At 52.0% G+C, this 20789-nt stretch overlaps 1 protein-coding gene across 4 annotated transcripts in view; it reads left to right on the forward strand.

The window, feature by feature from the left end:
* The window catches only part of FKBP5 (FKBP prolyl isomerase 5), a 28129-nt gene that overhangs the window by 813 nt on the left and 6527 nt on the right, over window positions 1–20789 (forward strand). The window contains exons 1-6 of one of the 4 annotated variants that reach the window (XM_056362013.1): window positions 5641–5726; window positions 10270–10346; window positions 14903–15031; window positions 16154–16298; window positions 16678–16820; window positions 17673–17787. In XM_056362013.1, coding sequence (XP_056217988.1) covers window positions 14927–15031; window positions 16154–16298; window positions 16678–16820; window positions 17673–17787 — 508 coding nt within the window. In that variant the 5' untranslated portion in view covers window positions 5641–5726; window positions 10270–10346; window positions 14903–14926. Of the gene's footprint in view, window positions 1–5640; window positions 5727–10269; window positions 10347–14902; window positions 15032–16153; window positions 16299–16677; window positions 16821–17672; window positions 17788–20789 lie in introns of those variants that run through there. The other 3 variants (XM_056362016.1, XM_056362017.1, XM_056362015.1) reach the window with 3 other exon arrangements.

Here is a 20789-nt window from a genome sequence, read left to right on the forward strand (position 1 = left end):
GGGGCTGGGGAGAGGCACGCGTGGGGCTGATGGACCCCGCTGGGGGCTGGGTGGGGGGTGCTGGGGTCCTGCGTGGGGCTGAGAAGTCCTGTGGGGACAGGGATGCTGCCCCCAGTGAGGGGGGTGAGGATAAGATGGGGGGCCCCACCCTGTAGACCCCCTCCCCAGTGCAGGGAGCACCTGTTAATACAGAGGAGCACGAGTGTTGCTGGGGGCACTGGGACACGCTGGGAGGGGGACAAGGTGGCATTGATGGGACAGGGTCGCATGGGCAGGGGCCGGCATCCCAGCGGGACGGTGCTCGAGGGAGGGGGTTTCTCTTTTTCCCACTTTTTCACACCAAACAAGGCTCCTGTGCTCGCTGTGGCACTTCCCCATGAGCCGCTGGCCCTATAGGGGTGGACACGAATATATAGAATATATAGAATATGTAGGCTCAGTGGCAGTAGCTAGCGATTGCACAAGGTAAATGTGATTTTTTTTTTTAATTTTGTGGTATTTTTCCCTCCTCTCTGGGCACAAAATCTCTTTCAGAGCTTCTGTTTTTAAAAATTTTACAATGAGCCTATAAGGGCTCCGGGGTTTACGTCCATCACCAGCAGCAGTTCCCAGCCAAGGCCTCCGATGCAGCAGTTTCTGTCCTTGCTGGGCTAAGCAAATGGACCACGCTGCTGCCAGTGAAAAAAAAATAATACCCAACCCCCTTGAAAAATAATAATAACTAAACCAAAAAAAGCAAACAACAACAAAAAAACCTGATACTTTCGGGTTTTAAAGGTACTGTTTAAATGGTGTTTGTCCTGTAATGAGCTGTTAATTGTTGAGGTGGATTTGGGATGGCACCAGGGCATCGAACCCAGCCTGGAAACTGGGATGACAAGTTAAAAAAGGAAAAGTTGAGAGCGCAAATCGCTCCTTCTTTTAAAATGTGGGGAAGCTGCGTCCCTCCTGCCTCCTTCTCTGCCCCGCAAAGGGCTGGGGGGGGAAGAAAATTATTAAATGTGTCCAGCAGAGCCTGTCTCTGGCTTTTTCCCTGGAGGTCTGGGGTTGGGTGTTGATGCTGCGACTTGGGGATGCTCCGGTTTTAATTTGCATCCTGGTACCCTGGAGATGGGACAAAACTGCTTGGGGGACGCACACACACAGAAACAGCGCCGGAACGGTGGGAATGACGGCAAAGGGTTAACTGGGAGCGTGGGGCTGAGAATTTATTTTGTAGCCCAAAGGTGGTGGTGCTGGCGTCCCCTTGATGGGGACGCTGGGGTCCCCTCGGTGTGATGGAGCTGGGTGCTCCCAGGAGCCGGGGTGATGGGTTGCTGGGGGGGGGGGGGTGGGGGGTTGGGGGTGATGAAGCGGGCAGGGCTTGTGCTGCAGGCAGTGGGTGACAGCGTGGAAAAAAGGAGGGCAAAAGAAAAAGGGGAAAAAAAAAAAAAAGCAGATTTCTGGGGAATTAGTGGAGAAGTGATCACTTCTGCTGAAAGTCGCTGGGAGGGATGGGTGACATGGGGCCTCTCTTGTGGTTTTGGGCTGGGAGGATGGAGCAGGACCCGTGCTGGAGGGGGTCTGGGGGGGAAGGCTGGCATGGTGCGAGCTGCTCGCGATGCCCGTCCTGCCCGGAGCAGAGGTGGCTGCTGGGATGATGGCTTGTGCAACTATTTTCTTTTTTAAAAAAATAACAGCAAATAATCATAGCTTCCCAAGGCTGTATTTGCCCAGCACACGCTTGAATTTTGTTGAGGTCCTTCCCCAGCAGTCTTAGAGCATCTTCCTGCTGGGACGAAGCAGAAAATAAGGACAATTCTCAAGTAAAAATCAAATTGTGTCCTTCAGGAACATCCGGTTGTGTAATTAGGTGTGTTTTAATTATGGCTTGCAGAAGGAGAAAGTTTGCCGTAAGGCTCGAGATGCTCAGCACCCAGGCCTGCCTCTGCGTGGCCACGCTGGCTCAGAGGGGAAAATATTCTGTGAAATATTTAGAGACTAATTTGTTCTTAGTTATTTATACTTGTGTGCTATTTATTTTTTTTTTTAATATTTGCTCGCAGTTGTATATGTTTATATAAAGTTGTTACAGCCCCTTGAGGGAGCTGCAGAGCTCGTACCGATCTCGTGCGTATCATGGGGGAAATAATAAATTATTTGGCAAGGTTGTTTTTTTTTAATTTATTTCATGGTGTATGTTTGTGGACACAAAGCAATGGTCACGAGTGCTCTTAACGTACGAGTTGTTCATGGAACCTGTTTGTCATGGGCCAATGAGCTTTTTCCATAATCAATTAATTGGGATTGAAATAAGGATTTCTGATCGTGCGAGTGAAATGTATTGGAAAATCTGGAAAATTAGTAGTAAATAGCAGTCAGAAGGGAAGCGGTGGGACGAGGGGACTGCAATTAAATAGTCTTCTGCCAGCAATGTCCCGTCTTCATCCGTAGTAGTATCGCTCTTAGAAAATTACCCTCATTAAACGTATTCCCACATCAAATGCTTTTGGATTTATGTTAAATTTAATCACTGAATTCAATAAAACGCGCTCTAGGAGGCACCGCCTGGCAAATACATCATCTCTGGGCTGTGACCCCCGTCCCGGTGCAGGTGTGGGCTCCCTCCCCATCCTCAAGCGATGCACACGTCTGTGTGCCTGCACACGTATGTGTGTGTGGACACGTGTGCTCATGTGCACTTTGCCGCTGCTCTGGGCTGGCGGGGTGGGGTGACCCCATGGTGATGCCACGTTGTCCCCAAAGCCGTGGCATCCTCGGTGGCTTCTGGCTGCCCCGGGGCTGAGCCCCTGCACCGTGGCAGCATCCTGAGCGATGGTGGCGGTGGTCCCGGTCCCCCTCCGGCAGCTTGGCTGCTCGTGGCGTTTCCTTGTCGCCTCCAAGCAATCCCCGTTTGGCACGGGAACAGGCTGCTGTTTCACAACATGCCAAGAATTGCCATTTGCCCGATATAATTTGGCATTTATAGACCGTGGGGGCACACGGAGCATCAAAAAAAAGGGGTGCTGGGTTATTCCTGGGTGCGTGGCAATGCCAAGTTGGGGATCCCCCCCCCCCCCCCCAGGATTTGACACCGGGGCTCTCAGGATGCTGCCCAGCCCTTGTGCGTGGGGGTAAGTGATTAAATACAGCAGATTTGTGTCTTAGAGGGGTAAGCGATGAAATACAGCAGAGCTGCGGTTCAGGGTCACGTGGCTGAAAGTTTTGTTGGAGAAACCCCTAAATCTGTTGGTGAGGACCGAGATGCTTTTAGAAATTAAAAAGAATTAAATAAACCCAAGTTTAATCGTCAGATTTATTCTGGAGAAAAGGCTAAATTAGAACAGAATTTGCAAACGAGGCCTTTCTTTATTCCCATTTCGTATTTATTTTAGTTACACCCCCCCCCCCCCCAAGCTGTCTCTTAAATTTGGATTTCCTCGGTGTTGGTATAGCTGCTGCCAGGAGGATGCTCCGAGCCCCCCATGGCAGGGTCCGGCTTTCCCGGGATGTGCGGTACGGCCAGGGGAGCCTCACATTTAGTAGCCAGAGGTGAAATATTTCTTTCCAGTGTCCCAAAAAAACCTGGCTGGCTCTGTTCTCCCTGCTTGTTTTGACCAGGGGAGAAGACACGATGAAAAGGAGCCTGCTCGTTTTTGATGGCAAAAAAAACAGTTAGAGGGTGCCAAGGAGTGGGTAGTGGGATGTCAAGTACTTTTTCACTTTTTAAAGATGGCTTATATAACCTGCTTGGCTATATTATTATTATTTTTTTTCCCCCCTCCAGTTACATAATCCTAATTTACGAAAGCATTAGGAAATTGTGTTCCCTGCTGTTATGTGAGTGTCTGTATATAACGGCCTCTGAGCTCGTTAGGGTGCTCAGCCCCTTGGCCCAGCCATCTCCCAAGAAGCCTGGGCAGGTGTGGAACAGCTATTTATGCGCTTATTAATATTTTTTGATTTCTTTTTTACCATCATCTGAGGCTGTGTCAGCCTGCCCAGCAGCGGGATGGGTGCAGGCTGGTGCCTCTCCCTGCTGGTGGAGAGCAGAGGCTTTGCTGCTGGCTCTGGCATTCCCATTTTTCCCACTTATTTCTGGGATGTGCCGCATGTGGCAGAGACTTGTCGTGATTTTCGTGGTGGGAGTAGCTGAAATCCTCGCTGGGGCTGGGGCTGGCTTTGGAGGCAGCCGGGGTGGGAGCTGCAGAGCATCGGTGTGTAAAACCCTCCATCACATCCCATCCCTGGCACCTTCTCCCCTTGGAAGAGCAACAACCCATAAATGTTTATGGCTTTTGCTTTCCCCAGTGTGCGTTTGTCTTTTGGAATAAAGGAAGGGGAAAAAAAAAATATATTGCTTGTTTTTTTTTCCATTTCACATGAAAGCAAAGGGCGTTGTGTCTCTGGTACCCACGCTGGAGGGGATGGACCACAGGCTGCTGGTGGGATGCTCGCAGGAGGGTCGAGTCCAAAGGAGCTTGATCCCTGCGATTTCTTATTTTCAAGCAACCTGGAAAAACCACCGAGCAAGCATTTCCTTGCTGGATAACAAGGCAAAAAAAAAAATAAAAAGGCAAAAAAAAAAAAAAAAAAGCAACCAGATTCTTTTTAATGGGTTTATATATTGTAAACTGGGAGAAAAACAACTCCTTGCTGAAAGTCTTTTTTGCATGTGGTTGGTGTGGGTGCGCTTGCCTCGCTCCTGGGGGATGCAGACAGGCTGAACCCACGTTGCTTTCTGTTGAAATATTTATTCTGGCAGGGAGCAGCGAGCCGTCCTGCTCACTTGTTCCTCTCGCTGCAGCTGAAACTTGAGGGCAGGCCTCTTATTCAACATATTTAAAAAAAAAAAAAAATCAGTTATGACTTGGATCTGAACTAAAACCACTTCAGAAACTTAAAAATATTAGCTAGGCAAAATGATTAAGCAAGTGTGACGGGAACACATACCGTTGTATTTAAGTTAGCCGCATGCAGTAGTTTCCTTTTCTCCCTTCGTTATTCTTTTAATTGCTTAAAAACCTTCCCTTGCTTCCGCTCGTCGGTTAATAGCACCTATACCTTCTGGAGCTTGGGGGGTGATTGGGTGACCGCATCCCTCCCTGGGGTGTCCCCACTGGGTGGCCTTGGGATGCTGGAGGGATGCTCAGGGCGGGGGTACCGGGGTCTGGGTGGGCAGGAGTCAACGCCGGGGCAGAGACCAGGGGGGTTCGCTCGGGTTCACCCCGATGGAGGATGGAGGCTCTAAAGCAGCTCTGTTTGCGTTTTGTTTTTCTGTTTGAATAAAAGTTGCCATGACTGGCCCGCCGGGATGTTAGCCGCTTGCACAACGTGCATGCTAGGAAGTCAATCAAGCCATGTGAGTCTTATTCAGCTAGAGATACTTGAAATTTTATGGCTGGCTTTTTTTTTTTTTTTTTTTCTAAATTTATTGGAAAGGCAAGTGGCCAGGATTTTTTTAGGGGTGGGGGGGTGGGAAAAAAAAAAGTTAATTTTTAATTCAAGTTGTGCTATATGGGTGTGAGAAATGGCACGTGGTGCCTGGGGGCATCCGTATGGGTCGGGGTGGAGGTGCCTTGTCGGGTTTGAGAAGGTCTTAGAAATCCCAATTTTAATTTATTGGTGGCTCAAGCGTCTCCCTGGGTCTCTGCCCTGCAGGCATCTTAAAACGCCCTTGTCCGGGGAAAATTGCTGCTCTGGTCATCCCTCGCCCGCTCCACGGGGACGGTTTGCTCAGTAAGCAGGTATAGTATTAGAAAAAAATTAGATTGTTATTAGGAAAAAAAAAATATTGAAAAAATAGTTTTTCTAATCAAGGGGGAAGCGAAACCACGGTGGGACAGTGGAGAGAGCCCAGCTGCTACGCTAATTGCGGCGGTGTTCGTTACCTGCCGGGGATGAAGGCTAGGGGTGCATCGGGGCTGTGCCGTGGGGTGATGCCCCCCAGCTTCGGGGCCCCACGTCTTCCCCCGGGGAGATTTGCTCTCGATTTGCTGGTTTTTAGCCGACCTTTGCATTTAAAAAAAAAAAAAAAAAAATGTCCATCCTGTGTTGCAATCCCAAGCTTCGAGGGCTGGTGTGGCGCCGTGCGAGCGCCTGGTGCTGAGTGGGGCTCAAGGAAGGAACCCCAGAGCAGCCAGCGCTGGTTTTTCCATCCTGTTAATTTTCATCTTGACTTTCAGCAGTGGTCAATAAAAAGTTGGACAGAATATGGCCCTTTTTTCCCTTTTTTTCCCTTTTTTCTTTTTTCCCTTTTTCTTTTCCCCTTTTTTTCCCCTTTTTTCTTTTTTCCTGTTTTCTTTTTCCCCCCCCTTTTTCCCCCCTTTTGCTTTTTTCCCCTTTCCCCCCCTTTTGCTTTTTTCCCCTTTCCCCCCCTTTTGCTTTTTTCCCCTTTCCCCCCCTTTTGCTTTTTTCCCCTTTCCCCCCCTTTTGCTTTTTTTCCCCTTTTTCCCCCCCTTTTGCTTTTTTTCCCCTTTTTCCCCCCCTTTTGCTTTTTTCCCCTTTTTCCCCCCCTTTTGCTTTTTTCCCCTTTTTCCCCCCCTTTTGCTTTTTTCCCCTTTTTCCCCCCCTTTTGCTTTTTTCCCCTTTTTCCCCCCCCTTTTGCTTTTTTCCCCTTTTTCCCCCCCTTTTGCTTTTTTCCCCTTTTTCCCCCCCTTTTTGCTTTTTTTCCCCTTTTTCCCCCCCTTTTGCTTTTTTCCCCTTTTTCCCCCCCTTTTGCTTTTTTCCCCTTTTTCCCCCCCTTTTGCTTTTTTCCCCTTTTTCCCCCCCTTTTGCTTTTTTCCCCTTTTTCCCCCCCTTTTGCTTTTTTCCCCTTTTTCCCCCCCTTTTGCTTTTTTTCCCCTTTTTCCCCCCCTTTTGCTTTTTTCCCCTTTTTCCCCCCCTTTTTGCTTTTTCCCCTTTTTCCCCCCCTTTTGCTTTTTTCCCCTTTTTTCCCCCCCTTTTGCTTTTTTCCCCTTTTTCCCCCCCTTTTGCTTTTTTCCCCTTTTTCCCCCCCTTTTGCTTTTTTCCCCTTTCCCCCCCTTTTGCTTTTTTCCCCTTTTTCCCCCCCTTTTGCTTTTTTCCCCCTTTTTCCCCCCCTTTTGCTTTTTTCCCCCTTTTTCCCCCCCTTTTGCTTTTTTCCCCTTTTTCCCCCCCTTTTGCTTTTTCCCCTTTTTCCCCCCCTTTTGCTTTTTTCCCCTTTTTCCCCCCCTTTTGCTTTTTTCCCCTTTTTCCCCCCCTTTTGCTTTTTTCCCCTTTTTCCCCCCCTTTTGCTTTTTTCCCCTTTTTCCCCCCCTTTCGCTTTTTTCCCCTTTTTCCCCCCCTTTCGCTTTTTTTCCCCCTTTTTCCCCCCCTTTCGCTTTTTTCCCCTTTTTTCCCCCCCTTTCGCTTTTTTCCCCTTTTTCCCCCCCTTTCGCTTTTTTCCCCTTTTTCTCCCCCCCTTTCGCTTTTTTCCCCTTTTTTCCCCCCCTTTCGCTTTTTTCCCCTTTTTCCCCCCCTTTTCGCTTTTTTCCCCTTTTTCCCCCCCTTTCGCTTTTTTCCCCTTTTTCCCCCCTTTCGCTTTTTTCCCCTTTTTCCCCCCCTTTCGCTTTTTTCCCCTTTTTCCCCCCCTTTTGCTTTTTTCCCCTTTTTCCCCCCCTTTTGCTTTTTTCCCCTTTTTCCCCCCCTTTTGCTTTTTTCCCCTTTTTCCCCCCCTTTCGCTTTTTTTCCCCTTTTCCCCCCCCTTTCGCTTTTTTCCCCTTTTCCCCCCCCTTTCGCTTTTTTCCCCTTTTCCCCCCCCTTTCGCTTTTTTCCCCTTTTCCCCCCCTTTCGCTTTTTTCCCCTTTTTCCCCCCCTTTCGCTTTTTTCCCCTTTTTCCCCCCCTTTCGCTTTTTTCCCCTTTTTCCCCCCCTTTCGCTTTTTTCCCCTTTTTCCCCCCCTTTCGCTTTTTTCCCCTTTTTCCCCCCCTTTCGCTTTTTTCCCCTTTTTTCCCCCCCTTTCGCTTTTTTCCCCTTTTTCCCCCCCTTTCGCTTTTTTCCCCTTTTTCCCCCCCTTTCGCTTTTTTCCCCCTTTTCCCCCCCTTTCGCTTTTTTCCCCTTTTCCCCCCCCTTTCGCTTTTTTCCCCTTTTCCCCCCTTTCGCTTTTTTCCCCCTTTTCCCCCCCCTTTCGCTTTTTTCCCCCTTTTCCCCCCCTTTCGCTTTTTCCCCCTTTTCCCCCCCTTTCGCTTTTTTCCCCCTTTTCCCCCCCTTTCGCTTTTTTCCCCCTTTTCCCCCCCGTTTCGCTTTTTTCCCCCTTTTCCCCCCCCGTTTCGCTTTTTTCCCCCTTTTCCCCCCCCCGTTTTGCTTTTTTCCCCCTTTTCCCCCCCCGTTTTGCTTTTTTCCCCCTTTTCCCCCCCCTTTCGCTTTTTCCCCCTTTTCCCCCCCCTTTCGCTTTTTTCCCCCTTTTCCCCCCCCCTTTCGCTTTTTTCCCCCTTTTCCCCCCCCTTTCGCTTTTTTCCCCCTTTCCCCCCCCTTTCGCTTTTTTCCCCCTTTCCCCCCCCCCTTTCGCTTTTTTCCCCCTTTCCCCCCCCCTTTCGCTTTTTTCCCCCTTTCCCCCCCCCTTTCGCTTTTTTCCCCCTTTTCCCCCCCCCTTTCGCTTTTTTCCCCTTTTCCCCCCCCCTTTCGCTTTTTTCCCCCTTTCCCCCCCCCTTTCGCTTTTTTTCCCCCTTTTTCCCCCCCCGTTTCGCTTTTTTCCCCCTTTTCCCCCCCCGTTTCGCTTTTTTCCCCCTTTTCCCCCCCGTTTCGCTTTTTTCCCCCCTTTTCCCCCCCCGTTTCGCTTTTTTCCCCCTTTTCCCCCCCCGTTTCGCTTTTTTCCCCCTTTTCCCCCCCCGTTTCGCTTTTTTCCCCCTTTTCCCCCCCCGTTTCGCTTTTTTCCCCCTTTTCCCCCCCCGTTTCGCTTTTTTCCCCCTTTTCCCCCCCCCGTTTCGCTTTTTTCCCCCTTTTCCCCCCCCGTTTCGCTTTTTTCCCCCTTTTCCCCCCCCGTTTCGCTTTTTTCCCCCTTTTCCCCCCCCGTTTCGCTTTTTTCCCCCTTTTCCCCCCCCGTTTCGCTTTTTTCCCCCCTTTTCCCCCCCGTTTCGCTTTTTTCCCCCTTTCCCCCCCCGTTTCGCTTTTTTCCCCCTTTCCCCCCCCGTTTCGCTTTTTTTCCCCCTTTCCCCCCCCCTTTCGCTTTTTTCCCCCTTTCCCCCCCCCCTTTCGCTTTTTTCCCCCTTTCCCCCCCCCTTTCGCTTTTTTCCCCCTTTTCCCCCCCCCTTTCGCTTTTTTCCCCCTTTTCCCCCCCCCTTTCGCTTTTTTCCCCCTTTCCCCCCCCCTTTCGCTTTTTTCCCCCTTTTCCCCCCCCGTTTCGCTTTTTTCCCCCTTTTCCCCCCCCGTTTCGCTTTTTTCCCCCTTTTCCCCCCCCGTTTCGCTTTTTTCCCCCTTTTCCCCCCCCGTTTCGCTTTTTTTCCCCCTTTTCCCCCCCCGTTTCGCTTTTTTTCCCCCTTTTCCCCCCCCGTTTCGCTTTTTTCCCCCTTTTCCCCCCCCGTTTCGCTTTTTTCCCCCTTTTCCCCCCCCGTTTCGCTTTTTTCCCCCTTTTCCCCCCCCGTTTCGCTTTTTTCCCCCTTTTCCCCCCCGTTTCGCTTTTTTCCCCCTTTTCCCCCCCCGTTTCGCTTTTTTCCCCCTTTTCCCCCCCCGTTTCGCTTTTTTTCCCCCTTTTCCCCCCCCGTTTCGCTTTTTTCCCCCTTTTCCCCCCCCGTTTCGCTTTTTTCCCCCTTTCCCCCCCCGTTTCGCTTTTTTCCCCCTTTCCCCCCCCGTTTCGCTTTTTTCCCCCTTTTCCCCCCCCGTTTCGCTTTTTTCCCCCTTTTCCCCCCCCGTTTCGCTTTTTTCCCCTTTTTCCCCCCCCGTTTTGCTTTTTTCCCCTTTTTCCCCCCCCGTTTTGCTTTTTTCCCCTTTTTCCCCCCCCGTTTTGCTTTTTTCCCCTTTTCCCCCCCCGTTTTGCTTTCTCCCCCTCCCCCCCCCCCCGTTTTGCTTTCTTCCCCCCCCTCCATTTTTTCACGCTGGCAATAAGATGCTGAACGGTTTTTTATGGAGACACGTCGAAGCATCGCCCTGTGGCTGCCGGGAGCGGACGAGCTGCCCTGGGTGGCTTTGCCCCTGGTCTCATCGCTCCTTTCTGACCGTGGTGGAGCATCATCTGCACCTTCAAACCGCTCTCCCAGTCCTCCCTTGTTCTCTAAATCCTGCTCTAGAACAAGGCGGGTTTTAATTTAAAAATTTTATTATTTTATTTTTAATTTCCGCCCTGCCCTTCTCTTACCAGGTATTTGTGTGAAATCCCCACTGGGCATCTCCCCCCCCGGCCCTTCAGACCTTCTCCACTGATTGCACGGTGGCAAGGTGAGACCCCTCGAAGCCCCCCCCCAGCCTTTCTCTCTCCCCACTCCCTTTTCCCCTCCCGCGAGCCTCCGGGAGGGATCTGCGACATGAAGTTTCCATTTGGAGCTGGCACATTCCCAGTATGCCGATTTCTAGGAAACGTGGCTTGGGATGGGAGCCTGTGGGATACCTGTTCTGCATCCCCTACTCTGCTTGGAATTCTCTTGCATTTTTCTGGGCTGGAAGATAGCAACACCTGCACCAGGAGGGAATTGCAAAAAGAAATGGCTTGGGTTTGTGGCGTGGATTTCTGCACAGCGTGTGCCGCTGGCGGTGGCCGTGCGTCCTCCTGGAGCAGTGTTTTCATCGTTTGACAAGCACCCTGCTTTTAAAAGAAAAAAAAAAAAAAAAAAAAGCGCAGGATCTATTTTTCCGAGGCAGCAACTGAATTGATGACTGATCGTACGGGAGTGCTAAAATCAGGGATGGAGCCGCAGCACTGCCCGGCTGTATTGGGGCACGCAGGAGGGTGCTCTCCCTGGGCAGCCTATACCTGTTGCAGGCAGCTTAATTGCTCTTGGGCATTGATTGCCGCTTAATTGCTCGTGGGCATCCATCGTGGCTTAATTGCACAGGGGCGTTGCTTGCTCGTGAGCATCAGTTGCAGTGATGCCGCTCTCCCATCCTGGGGGAGGGAAGAATATTGCAACTGCTCGTGCTGGTGTGCAGGATTTGCGACTGCTCAGGATGGCGTTTGGGGAAACGGCAAGGTTTGCAAGAGGGAGGGATGCAGCCGTTGTTGCTTTCGAGCAATTCAAGGCATTTATTATATTCATTTAGCGGGGCTGAGGGCAGGCGTGTGCCGGCGCCGTGGGTCGGCGTGTGCTGGTCCGAGGGGAACACGCCTCGTGCATGTGTGGGAGTCTCCTGAGCTTGTGAGCCTCCTTGTTTGCTCAGCCAGAGGCTCTTTAATGTATTTCATACTAATTAACGCTGGGATAACTGCACTTGAAGGAAAGCTTGCGTCCAGGTGTCGAAACCTCTGCATTTTAAAGTTTGTTTTAGTATAGCTCTTAAATTACAGATTAAACAGCTATGCTGGATTTTCAGATCGACCGGTAGAGCAGAGACTGAACAAAAGCAAACCAGTGCAAACCCCAAAGCCCTTCCTCTAGCGATGAGGAACAACTTTGCCCTTCCACAGGGCCTGGGGGGCTGGAGTTGGGGGCTCTGGGTCCCTATGGCTGCGTTTGTGCCCAGCCACGAGCACCTGGATGGTGCCTGGAGGGACAGACCATACCCCACCATTGGGCTCGGAGCTCAAGCAGGGGCATTTTGTGGGGTTTACAGGCTCCTGCAAGGGACTTTGCTTCAGAATGGGGAGAATTGAGCTGTGCAAAACTGCCCCAAGGTGTGCAAAACTGCCCCCGTCACCCACATGCCCCTTTCCTGGGGCGTGCTCGGGATTTCTGTCCTCACCTTCCCATCACTTTTGTTCTCTGTGCATGGAAATCCCTTCCTTCTTGGTGGCCTTTCATCAGTGCCCTTATGCATTTCTCAATTGCTGCACCTCTTGGAGAAGAAGGACCCCCAGACTGAAGGGGGGGGGGGGTGTTTAACCCTTCCCCACCCTCTCTCCTCCTCCCATCCCAGGGAAAGGAGGCAGCACGGGTGTTCAGGGCAGGGAGGGTGCTTTAGCCTGGCTTTGTTCGCAGACTTAACAGCGCTTGTGGGTAACAGCAGCAGGAGAGTGGGATTGGCTTGGGGTGTCAGGAACACCCCGAGGCTTTTGCACAGGGTAATTAATTAATCCATCCCCTCCCCGTATCCAGAGCACACGTGGTCCCACAACGGGAAGATTCAGGCTCTGACACCTCTCAGCGACGGGTCCTGGCTCCCTGGTCTTGAAACCTTGGGGACATGCAGATATTTTTGTTTTCCCTACCACCGTTTGTTTCAAATTAATTGGGATTTTGGACCCCAGCCAGCCTCCTTCTGTCGCTCCAGACCGGAGGTAAGCAAGAGCCGCTCAGCCTTTTCTCTAACCTAGTTGGAGCCGTTTTCGCTGGACGGAGAAGTCTGGAGCTCTTTCATAACATGGACCACATCTTAATAGCTGGTCTTGTGGGCTCCATCCCTCCCACTGCTTCTGACGCAGAGCGTGTCCCCTCCCGCTCGCCTTGGCCAGCTTCCCTGGATGACTCCACTAATTGCTTACGTAGAAAAATAATGAGAAGGATGCGTATGATGTATTTTTAGATGTCTCTTAGTGGGATTTAGCAACCAGCGAGCCGGGAGCCAGCACCTCCCCAGCCGTCTCCTGCATCCCAGCGGTGCCTGCTTGGTGGACCTTGTGGAGGTTCTGCCATGGGATGTGGCACTTCTTTTACAAGCTGCTCCCCTTTTTGGGCTCCTCCTGCTCCTTAATTAATGGGTTGTGGATGCTGTGTCCCCGGTGCTGCGCAGCATCTGTGCGGGGAAGCCCTGAGCCAGTGCCAGTGGCGTGTCCGTACCGTGATGGGCATTGCCACCTCCTCACTCGCCTCCAAGAGGATGACCGCAGTGGTGGCAAGGCAGTGTGGACCATGGTGGCTTGGAGGCCGTCTTGGTGCCTGATTCGTGGAATAGTTTGGGTTGGAAGGGACCTTTAAAGGTCTAGTCCAGCTCATCCAACCCCCCACCACGGGCAGGGACATCTTCCACTGGATCAGGATGCTCAGAGCCCCATCCAGCCTGACCTCGGATGGTGGCAGGGATGGGGCATCTACCACCTCTGGGCAACCTGCTCCACTGTTTCGCCACCCTCATCATAAAAAATTTCTTCCAAAGTAGCCAATCGATGGCATGTTTTCCAACGTATAAATACCCATGAGATGACGAGTCTCACCACCACCAAAGTTGCTTTTTTAGTGCTTTTGTAGGTGTTCCCATCTGAAACCTTAGCAGGGCAGGGGGAAAGGGAGCAGATGCAAAATCTCATTAAATACTACCCCAAAGACTGTGGTAATTGAGTATTGCAGCAAGTAGTTCTCTTATTTTTCTATTTGCTTCTTCCATTGCAGGGCTCTTTGTGTCTCGGTGGCTTCCTGTGTCGGGGGGGGGGCCGGGCTCCAGCTCTTCCCTTTCCACCCGGGTGCGAGGAGCACAATTCTTCTTGCAGCACGACTTATCTGCCCTCGGAGCTGAAAACATCCTTTCTTTGCTCTTTTTGAATCCCCCGAATGAATGATTTCTCCTGCTGGTTAACATCAGCTTCCACACCAAAGACTGTGGGAAAATGTCGCAATTAGGACTTTAATAGATCTGGTTTATGTCTTAAAAAACCCATCGCTTTCTAATTCTCCGTCACATGTTTCCTTGATTACGTGTCGCACAGCAGTGTGGCTACCAAAATAGCCTTACAGTCTGAAGGAAATCATCAGGAAATATGTTTTTTAAACTGTAGGCAATTCTCTTTTCACTAGGCACTACTGGGAAAAAGTCTGCCTTGGATGAAAAACGTGGCTTTTCTGGCACCTCGGCTGCTCGCGTGGTGACATTGGGAGCACGGGGCTCCAGCAGCTTGCCCCAACCCCCCCAAGTTCTTCAGAGTCTTGCTGTGAATTTTCTCTTCGTCCACCCAAATACTTGGGATTCTTTTGGTGGAGGCTTTGCTTTAGGTTTTGGAGAAGATCCTTGCTGTGCCTTCAGGTCTCTCTACGCTTTGCTTGCCCAAGGCTTGGAGCCAGCCCTCTTTTTGGGCTGTTCTTGGTGGGCAAGACGAAGCGAGGTTTGCCTGGGGTAGAGATGCTGCTGTCTGATGAGCAGAGGCTCTGAGAAATAGGTAATTCCTTGTGGAAAATAACCTTGACCTGTATAAAATAACTCAAAAGGCAAGTGCTAGCCTGGTGCACCTATTTCTAGCACTTGTACCCAAGGGGTGCCCACCTCTACATGAGCCAGAAGGGATGGATGGGTGAAGCCTGGTGGCCACCAGCCCTTTGCTCCTTGCCCGTGAGCGCTTTGGTCTCTCCTGACTCTGCCACTGCCCTCGGTGTCTGCAACGTAGGTGCTTCAGTGCCCGTCCTGCTCCGAGTGGGGGCTCGGTAGAGCATCACCATGGAAGGTCCCCGTGGTCGGGGTGCAGCCCCCTGGGATGAGTTCCCACCTTTTGTCTGCTCGCAGGAGTCAGTGGGCTGCTCCGTGTGTTACCTGCTGGTGCTTTTGGGGGTAAAACTCTTGCTGGGGGAGCCTGCTCGGGTGGTGCCAGGAGTGCGGTGTTGACCTAGGGAGGCTGAAGATGAAGCCTGAGGACCTCCGCCAGCGTCCCCGCCACAGCGGCCAGATGAAGCTGTGGGGCTGTCCCGTGTCCCCAAGCAGCGAGGATGGCTGGCGTCACACTTTGGGGTTTCCTGCGCCCTGTGGGTTGGTGGAGCCCCTGGGAAGGGATTTTTCCGCTCTGCACACTTGAGATGTGCTTGAAGCTTCCTGCCCCAGCCCCGAAGCAGAGCAAGCTGCTTATTTTCTTTAACCCTTTCCTCTTCCACCACCTCCTGTGGCCCCGCTGGGCTGATGGAGTGCATGCCGTGTCTCTCCAGGTCCGGGGCTTATGCAAGGAGACAATGACCACTGATGAGGCCACCAAGAGCGAAGGGGAGGTGCAGGCGGCGGCTCTCGCTGAGCGTGGGGAGGACATCACACCAGCTCGAGACCGAGGGGTCCTGAAGGTGAGGGCGTGCTGCTGGGAGGGTCCTGCCTTCCTTTCAGCGTTGTGGGGTGCACAGTCATGTTGGTGGGCTGCATCCCCAGCTCTTGAGGTCATGGAGTACTTCCAGGGCTGTAGGACTGATGTATTCGAAAGGCAAAGGAGATGAGCATCGCTTGGAATAAAGAAGGATAGAGTGGTGTTTGAGATGGACGGGTTCAGGCTACTCAATGAGTTTCACAGCTATTGTGTTCCTAATCAGATTATTAACTGTAAATCTACAAAGCATTTTTATGTGTGACTCACAGACGTTAGAAAGAGCACATTACTGAGGTCATCCAGTCTGCTCCACAACCCCCTTTTCATATTTCAGGGCCCTTTCTGGATAGTTCTGCTCCCCAGCGCTTGCTCTTCTCCAGTTGAATAGGACCTTTCCTCTAAGAATAGCATCCTCCCCTGCTCCATCCTCAGCTCGAGAACTGCTTGTTCCAGGCTGTAGCATTCAAAAAAAAAAAAAAGAAGTGTTGACAAGAAGCGAGTAGTGAAATGACACACCCCTGCGAGTAAAACGCGGACGGACAGAAAGCGAGTGTAATTGCATTCGCTTCAGGTTTCGAACCGCAGTGTTTATCCAGACACCTCCACAAAGCCCAGGCAGGTCTCTGCTCCCAGCCCTGTCCCACTCGTCCCCGTGGCTCTGGGGCGGGGGATAATTTTAGGGGCTGAGGGAAAGACAAATCGAACCGCTCCCCCTCAAGCCTTCGTTCGGTTTGGAGCAGCGCTGGGGTGTATATGTATGTGTGTATATGTATTTTTATATATATGCATGCGTGCGTGTGTGTATTTTTATATATATTCATGCATGTGTTTGTATAAAAATGCATATGTGTGTGTATATATATATAAATGCATATGCGGGTGTGTATATATATAAAAATGCATATGCGGGTGTGTATATATATAAAAATGCATGCGCGCGTGTGTATATATATAAAAATGCATGCGCGCGTGTGTGTATATATATAAATGCATGCGCGCGTGTGTATTTGTCTGCACATTTCTCTCTCTCTGTCACTCTCTCTCCATACGCACCCTTAGCTGTCCCATGGTGTCCCTTCTCACGGGTGGTTTCTCTCTCTCTCAGATCATTAAACGACCCGGGAGCGAAGATGAGTCCCCCATGATCGGGGACAAGGTTTATGTCCACTACAAAGGCAAACTGGCCAATGGTAAAAAATTCGACTCCAGCCGCGATCGGAACGAGCCCTTCGTCTTCAGCCTGGGCAAGGGTGAGCTGGGCTGGGGGCAGGGGGGGCTGTCCGGGGGATGCTTGGGGGTGGGATGATCCCAGGAGGGGGTGGGATGGTTCTGGTGGGGTGGGACCCTGCTGCAGGGCAGATGGACAGTGTCAGCCCTGCTGTAAGTGACTTGTGAGGGGGGCGGATTTTTTTTGGGTGCCATCCTTGCAGCACCCAGGCTGATGTTTTGTTGCTTTTTTTGCTGGGCTGCTGGTTGCTCCATCCTTGCAGCACCCAGGCTGATGTTTTGTTGCTTTTTTTGCTGGGCTGCTGGTTGCTCCATCCTTGCAGCACCCAGGCTGATGTTTTGTTGCTTTTTTTGCTGGGCTGCTGGTTGCTCCCTCGTTCCTGACATCTGCCTGTCTCCTAGGTCAGGTAATCAAGGCGTGGGACATCGGGGTGGCTACCATGAAGAAGGGAGAGATCTGCTACTTGCTCTGCAAACCTGAGTACGCGTACGGCTCTGCTGGCAGCGCCCCCAAAATCCCCTCCAATGCCACCCTCTTTTTCGAGGCAAGTAGTGCTGGTGAAGCCAGCGCGTGGATGAGCTCGTCTGCTCCCTTTCTGCCTTGCCAGCCAGCTCAGAAATAAATAAAAAACCAAAAAACAAAAAACGCCACACCACCCAAAAAACAACCCAACAAAAAAAACCCAGCTTGGATTCCTGAAATGTGTCCCTCTGCTCCAGGAACCGCTGCCAGGGTTTTCTCAGAAATGTGTGTCTGAGCTGGGAGGCTGGGACTGAAACGCTGACTGGGGAGAGCCCCAGTGCCGGGTGGGGAGCGGGCAGATTCCTGGTTTAAACATGTAGATGGGAAGGGGGAAGCAACTGGGAGATGCCTCCAGGTGCTACAAACCGGTCAGTGCTGTGGGGCGGTGGGAAAGCCAAGGTTTTGGCACGGTGTGCTCGCTGGGCAGGGCTCGTCGGGACAAGGCAGTGGGGCGGGAGGAATGGGTCTGCCCTAAATTAAGGCTTAGTCCTTCCAAATCAAGCGGGGACTGAGCCGTGGGTCGGAGCTGGAACAAAGGGGAAACTCCTGCCCACGCTGCTCCCGGGCAGCTTTCACGGCATCTTCCAGCACCGGCCGTGTTGTACCCTTACAAGCTTAATAAACTTATTTTTACTGTTACTTTGTGCTACACTTCAGGTACTGGATGTGTCCCAATTTCTAATAAATCGGGTGTATTATGCTGTGGCTTGGAGCTGGCTTTTATGGGCGACTTCTCATCGGCTGAACGGAGAATTAGCTGGCTTGGCTTTCCAGCCAGACGATCAACTGCTGCTTTGTGACTTTTCCGTTGTTTTTCTCTTCTCCTTCCCCCCCTTCCCGAGCTCTGCCCACCTTTATTATTTTATTTTTTTAGGTCGAGCTGCTTGACTTCAAAGGCGAGGACTTGTTTGAGGATGGAGGAATAATCCGGAGGATCAAGAGGAAGGGAGAAGGTTACTCCAACCCTAATGAAGGTGCTACAGTGGAAAGTGAGTGCTGGTCCCTCCGGGACAAGGGGGCTGGGGGGGTATGCTGCCCCAGAGCACCCCGCTTTCTTCTCCCTGCTAAGGAGCTGCTGGCGCTGTACAGAACGTAGGTGGCTGTGCATCGTGGTGGGATGCAGTTACATCCTTCCGGAGGCCGGATGGGATGGAGAGGGGCTGGGAGAGCAGCGGGTCAGTGTCCGCCCGGGGATGCTCCTCCGAGCTCTCCCTGGCGCAGCCCCAGCGGTGGCTTCTGCCAGAGCCGCTGGCCGGGAGGTTGATTGGAAAACCTCAAGGCGCGGGAGCAGCCGGCCGGCGATGGAGTGACCGCTCGAATGTAAACCTGCGCTCCAGTTTCTCGGTCGCGTTGACAAACATCCCTGCGAGCCCCAGCGCTGCTCAGCTGGCGGCTGCGGGGAGGGTGGAAGAAGCAAACCCCCAGGGGGTTTTGGGGCTCTGCCATCTCCCCCAACCCTTTTGCATCCGTTGCAGTGTCCAAGCTGCCCCGGGATGCGCTGGCTGCCAAAAGCCCCGGCTTTGCCTCGAAAGCATCAGTAGCTGGGACGTCCTCCCTCGATGGCATCCTTTGCTAAGTGTTTTGGGCACCGCCGCCAGTGCTCAGTGGCTTCTTTGATCTCCTTGTTCCAACACTGATTGTAGTTCTGGTGGGTTTTATCGCATCTCTTGCAGAACGGAGCCTTTTCTTTCCCTTCCCCTGTTGCCAGAGAGCTGCTGCTGCTTGAGGCAGGAAGGAAACGAATACAGGGGGTTTGCTGAGGCTGGGGTGGTCTCAGCTGACGTGGGAGGATGAGGAGCTCGGGTCCCATCGGGCTTTCCCTGTTCTGATCCCGTTTCTGGAGCAGGAATTTTGCAGGGCTGGACAGGGGAAGCCAGGCTTTATTTTTCTGGTGGTTTTTTTCCCCCTTTCCAAGAACCACTCCACCACAGCCACCGAGCTCGCTCCATACGGGCGACATTTACTCTCTTCTCTCTTTCAGAGCTCCCGTACACAAAGATTAACTCTCTTTAGCAAAGGAGAAATTGGATCTGAGCTGTGACAGCTCATAATGCTGGCTGCGTTAAATGGCTGGCTCTTCTAACGAGGCTCTCTTCTAAGCAAAAATGAGTTTTTGACTAAGATTTGACTGTCTGCCTCTCCTGCGGTGAGCATCCTAGCTGGGGACCAGCTGCGAGCTGAGCTTCAAGCTGGCTCCACTACCCCAAAGATTAAACTAAAAGACTAAATATAATCAAAATCATCACAGATCCAGCGTTCCTCTCTAGTTTGATTAGGTCTGAGTGCTCTACAGGCAGCGCCGTGCCCAGTGCAGAGGATGGGGAGAGCCCTGGTCCCTCTCTGCTTGTTCCCTTTGCAGCGTGAGGTTTTCTGGAACGTGACGATGCTTTAATGGCTCAGGAGGGGACTGAGGCAGGGAAGGGGGAGCAGCAGGCAGAAATCATCTCTCTGAAAGGACCTAAGAAGCCAAATAACGAGGCTTTTCATACGCCTGATGCCCCACTGCCTATTATCCCTGCTTTACCTATTTCAAATGAATGCGTCCATCGGAGCAAACGCTGTGAGCTGGAGCACGCGCGTGGTCAGAATCCTGGAGATGGATGCTCCGCAGGACGGCCTGCCGTGCCGTGCCGCTCCACTTGCAGCTCATGTGGCCCGTAATTCATTTGGACCTATACATCCCTATACATCCCTATACATCCAGGGGCCAGAGACCCTTAAATACATCCCCGTGAGAGAGGACGAGGAGAAGCAGCAGCAGGCAGCCTTGGAGTGAGCGGTTGGGTGCAAACGACTTTTTTTTTTTTTTTTTTTTTTTTTTTTCCCTTTTAAAATAAGTGCAGTGCTTTTTATGGTGGGCACTCTGCCGGGGACGGCACGGCAGCTGTGGGGACGGCACAGCAGCCCACCCTGGGCTGTGACCCAGGGGAGCAGTGATGGTTTATCTCAGCCATGTATAACGTTCATCGCTGCTGAATTCGGCTGGAAGAAACCACGCTTCCAGGAGCAGGCATCTCCAGGCTGGAGTTTTGAAAGTGTTTTTGTAGGTTTGAAGTTTTGCAGACCCTAATTTGCAGTTCCGGTCCCTAAAACCTGGGTTGCAGTTGAAATCTGGCATTCCAGTTTTTGTTACAACCTTTCCCCCCCACCCCTCCTCCTTCTCCGTTTTTAATCTGAGTACAAATTGCTGTCAGCACATCAAGTTCGTGTGCCAGCCGCACTCGGTACACTCTGTTCTCAGCTCTTCAAAAACAAAATCGCTGCAGGCACCGAGAGAACAATAAGTCAGAGCTGCAACCAGAGTGATGTTCCTTCGGCAGCTTTTTTTTCCCCCTGTAATCCAAGAGCAACTGCAGCTAGCTGACCCGCTCCTGGAAACTTGAGCGGAGATTTCCCCCCCTTTGCCCAGTGTATTTTACTTGCAATTAAAATAGAGTGAAACTCTCCTTGCAGGGAAGGATCGCAGCATCCTCCTCTGCATCCTGTTTTAAAGCGTGATCATCCCGTCACTGCCGCATCCTGCTGGGGACAAGGGACCTGGGAGGGCTGTAGTGCTGCTTTTGGGGTTCGGGGGATCTGTGCTTGCTGGGAACAGGCAGGGAGATGGCACAGTGCTGTGGGGTTGCTGGGTTACCTCTATTTTAGGTTGAATTTTCCACTTTTCCTATGCCTAAGAATATAGCCGGCTTGGTTATGGGTAAAGCAAAAGCAGAGTCAGCCCCGGAGGAGCTGGATGTGCTTTTCGTGCTCGTCCCAAGCCGGGTGCTGAGCCCCATGGTCACTGTGCACCCGCGAGGGATGCAGGATGCATCCCAGGATGCCGGCAAGCGTATCGGCATCCTCTGCTCCACCGCATTTGAGTCCCATCATGGCTTTGGTGGCAGGAGGGGGGTGACGAGGCGGAGCTTGGTGTCCTGTCCCCGCGGTGGGGAGAGCATCCTGGGGTAACACCCCAGGGCTGGACCTGCCCTCGGGAAGGGGCTCTGCCTGC

Source organism: Falco biarmicus, chromosome 16, assembly GCF_023638135.1.
Source record: "Falco biarmicus isolate bFalBia1 chromosome 16, bFalBia1.pri, whole genome shotgun sequence".
NCBI lineage: Eukaryota > Metazoa > Chordata > Aves > Falconiformes > Falconidae > Falco > Falco biarmicus.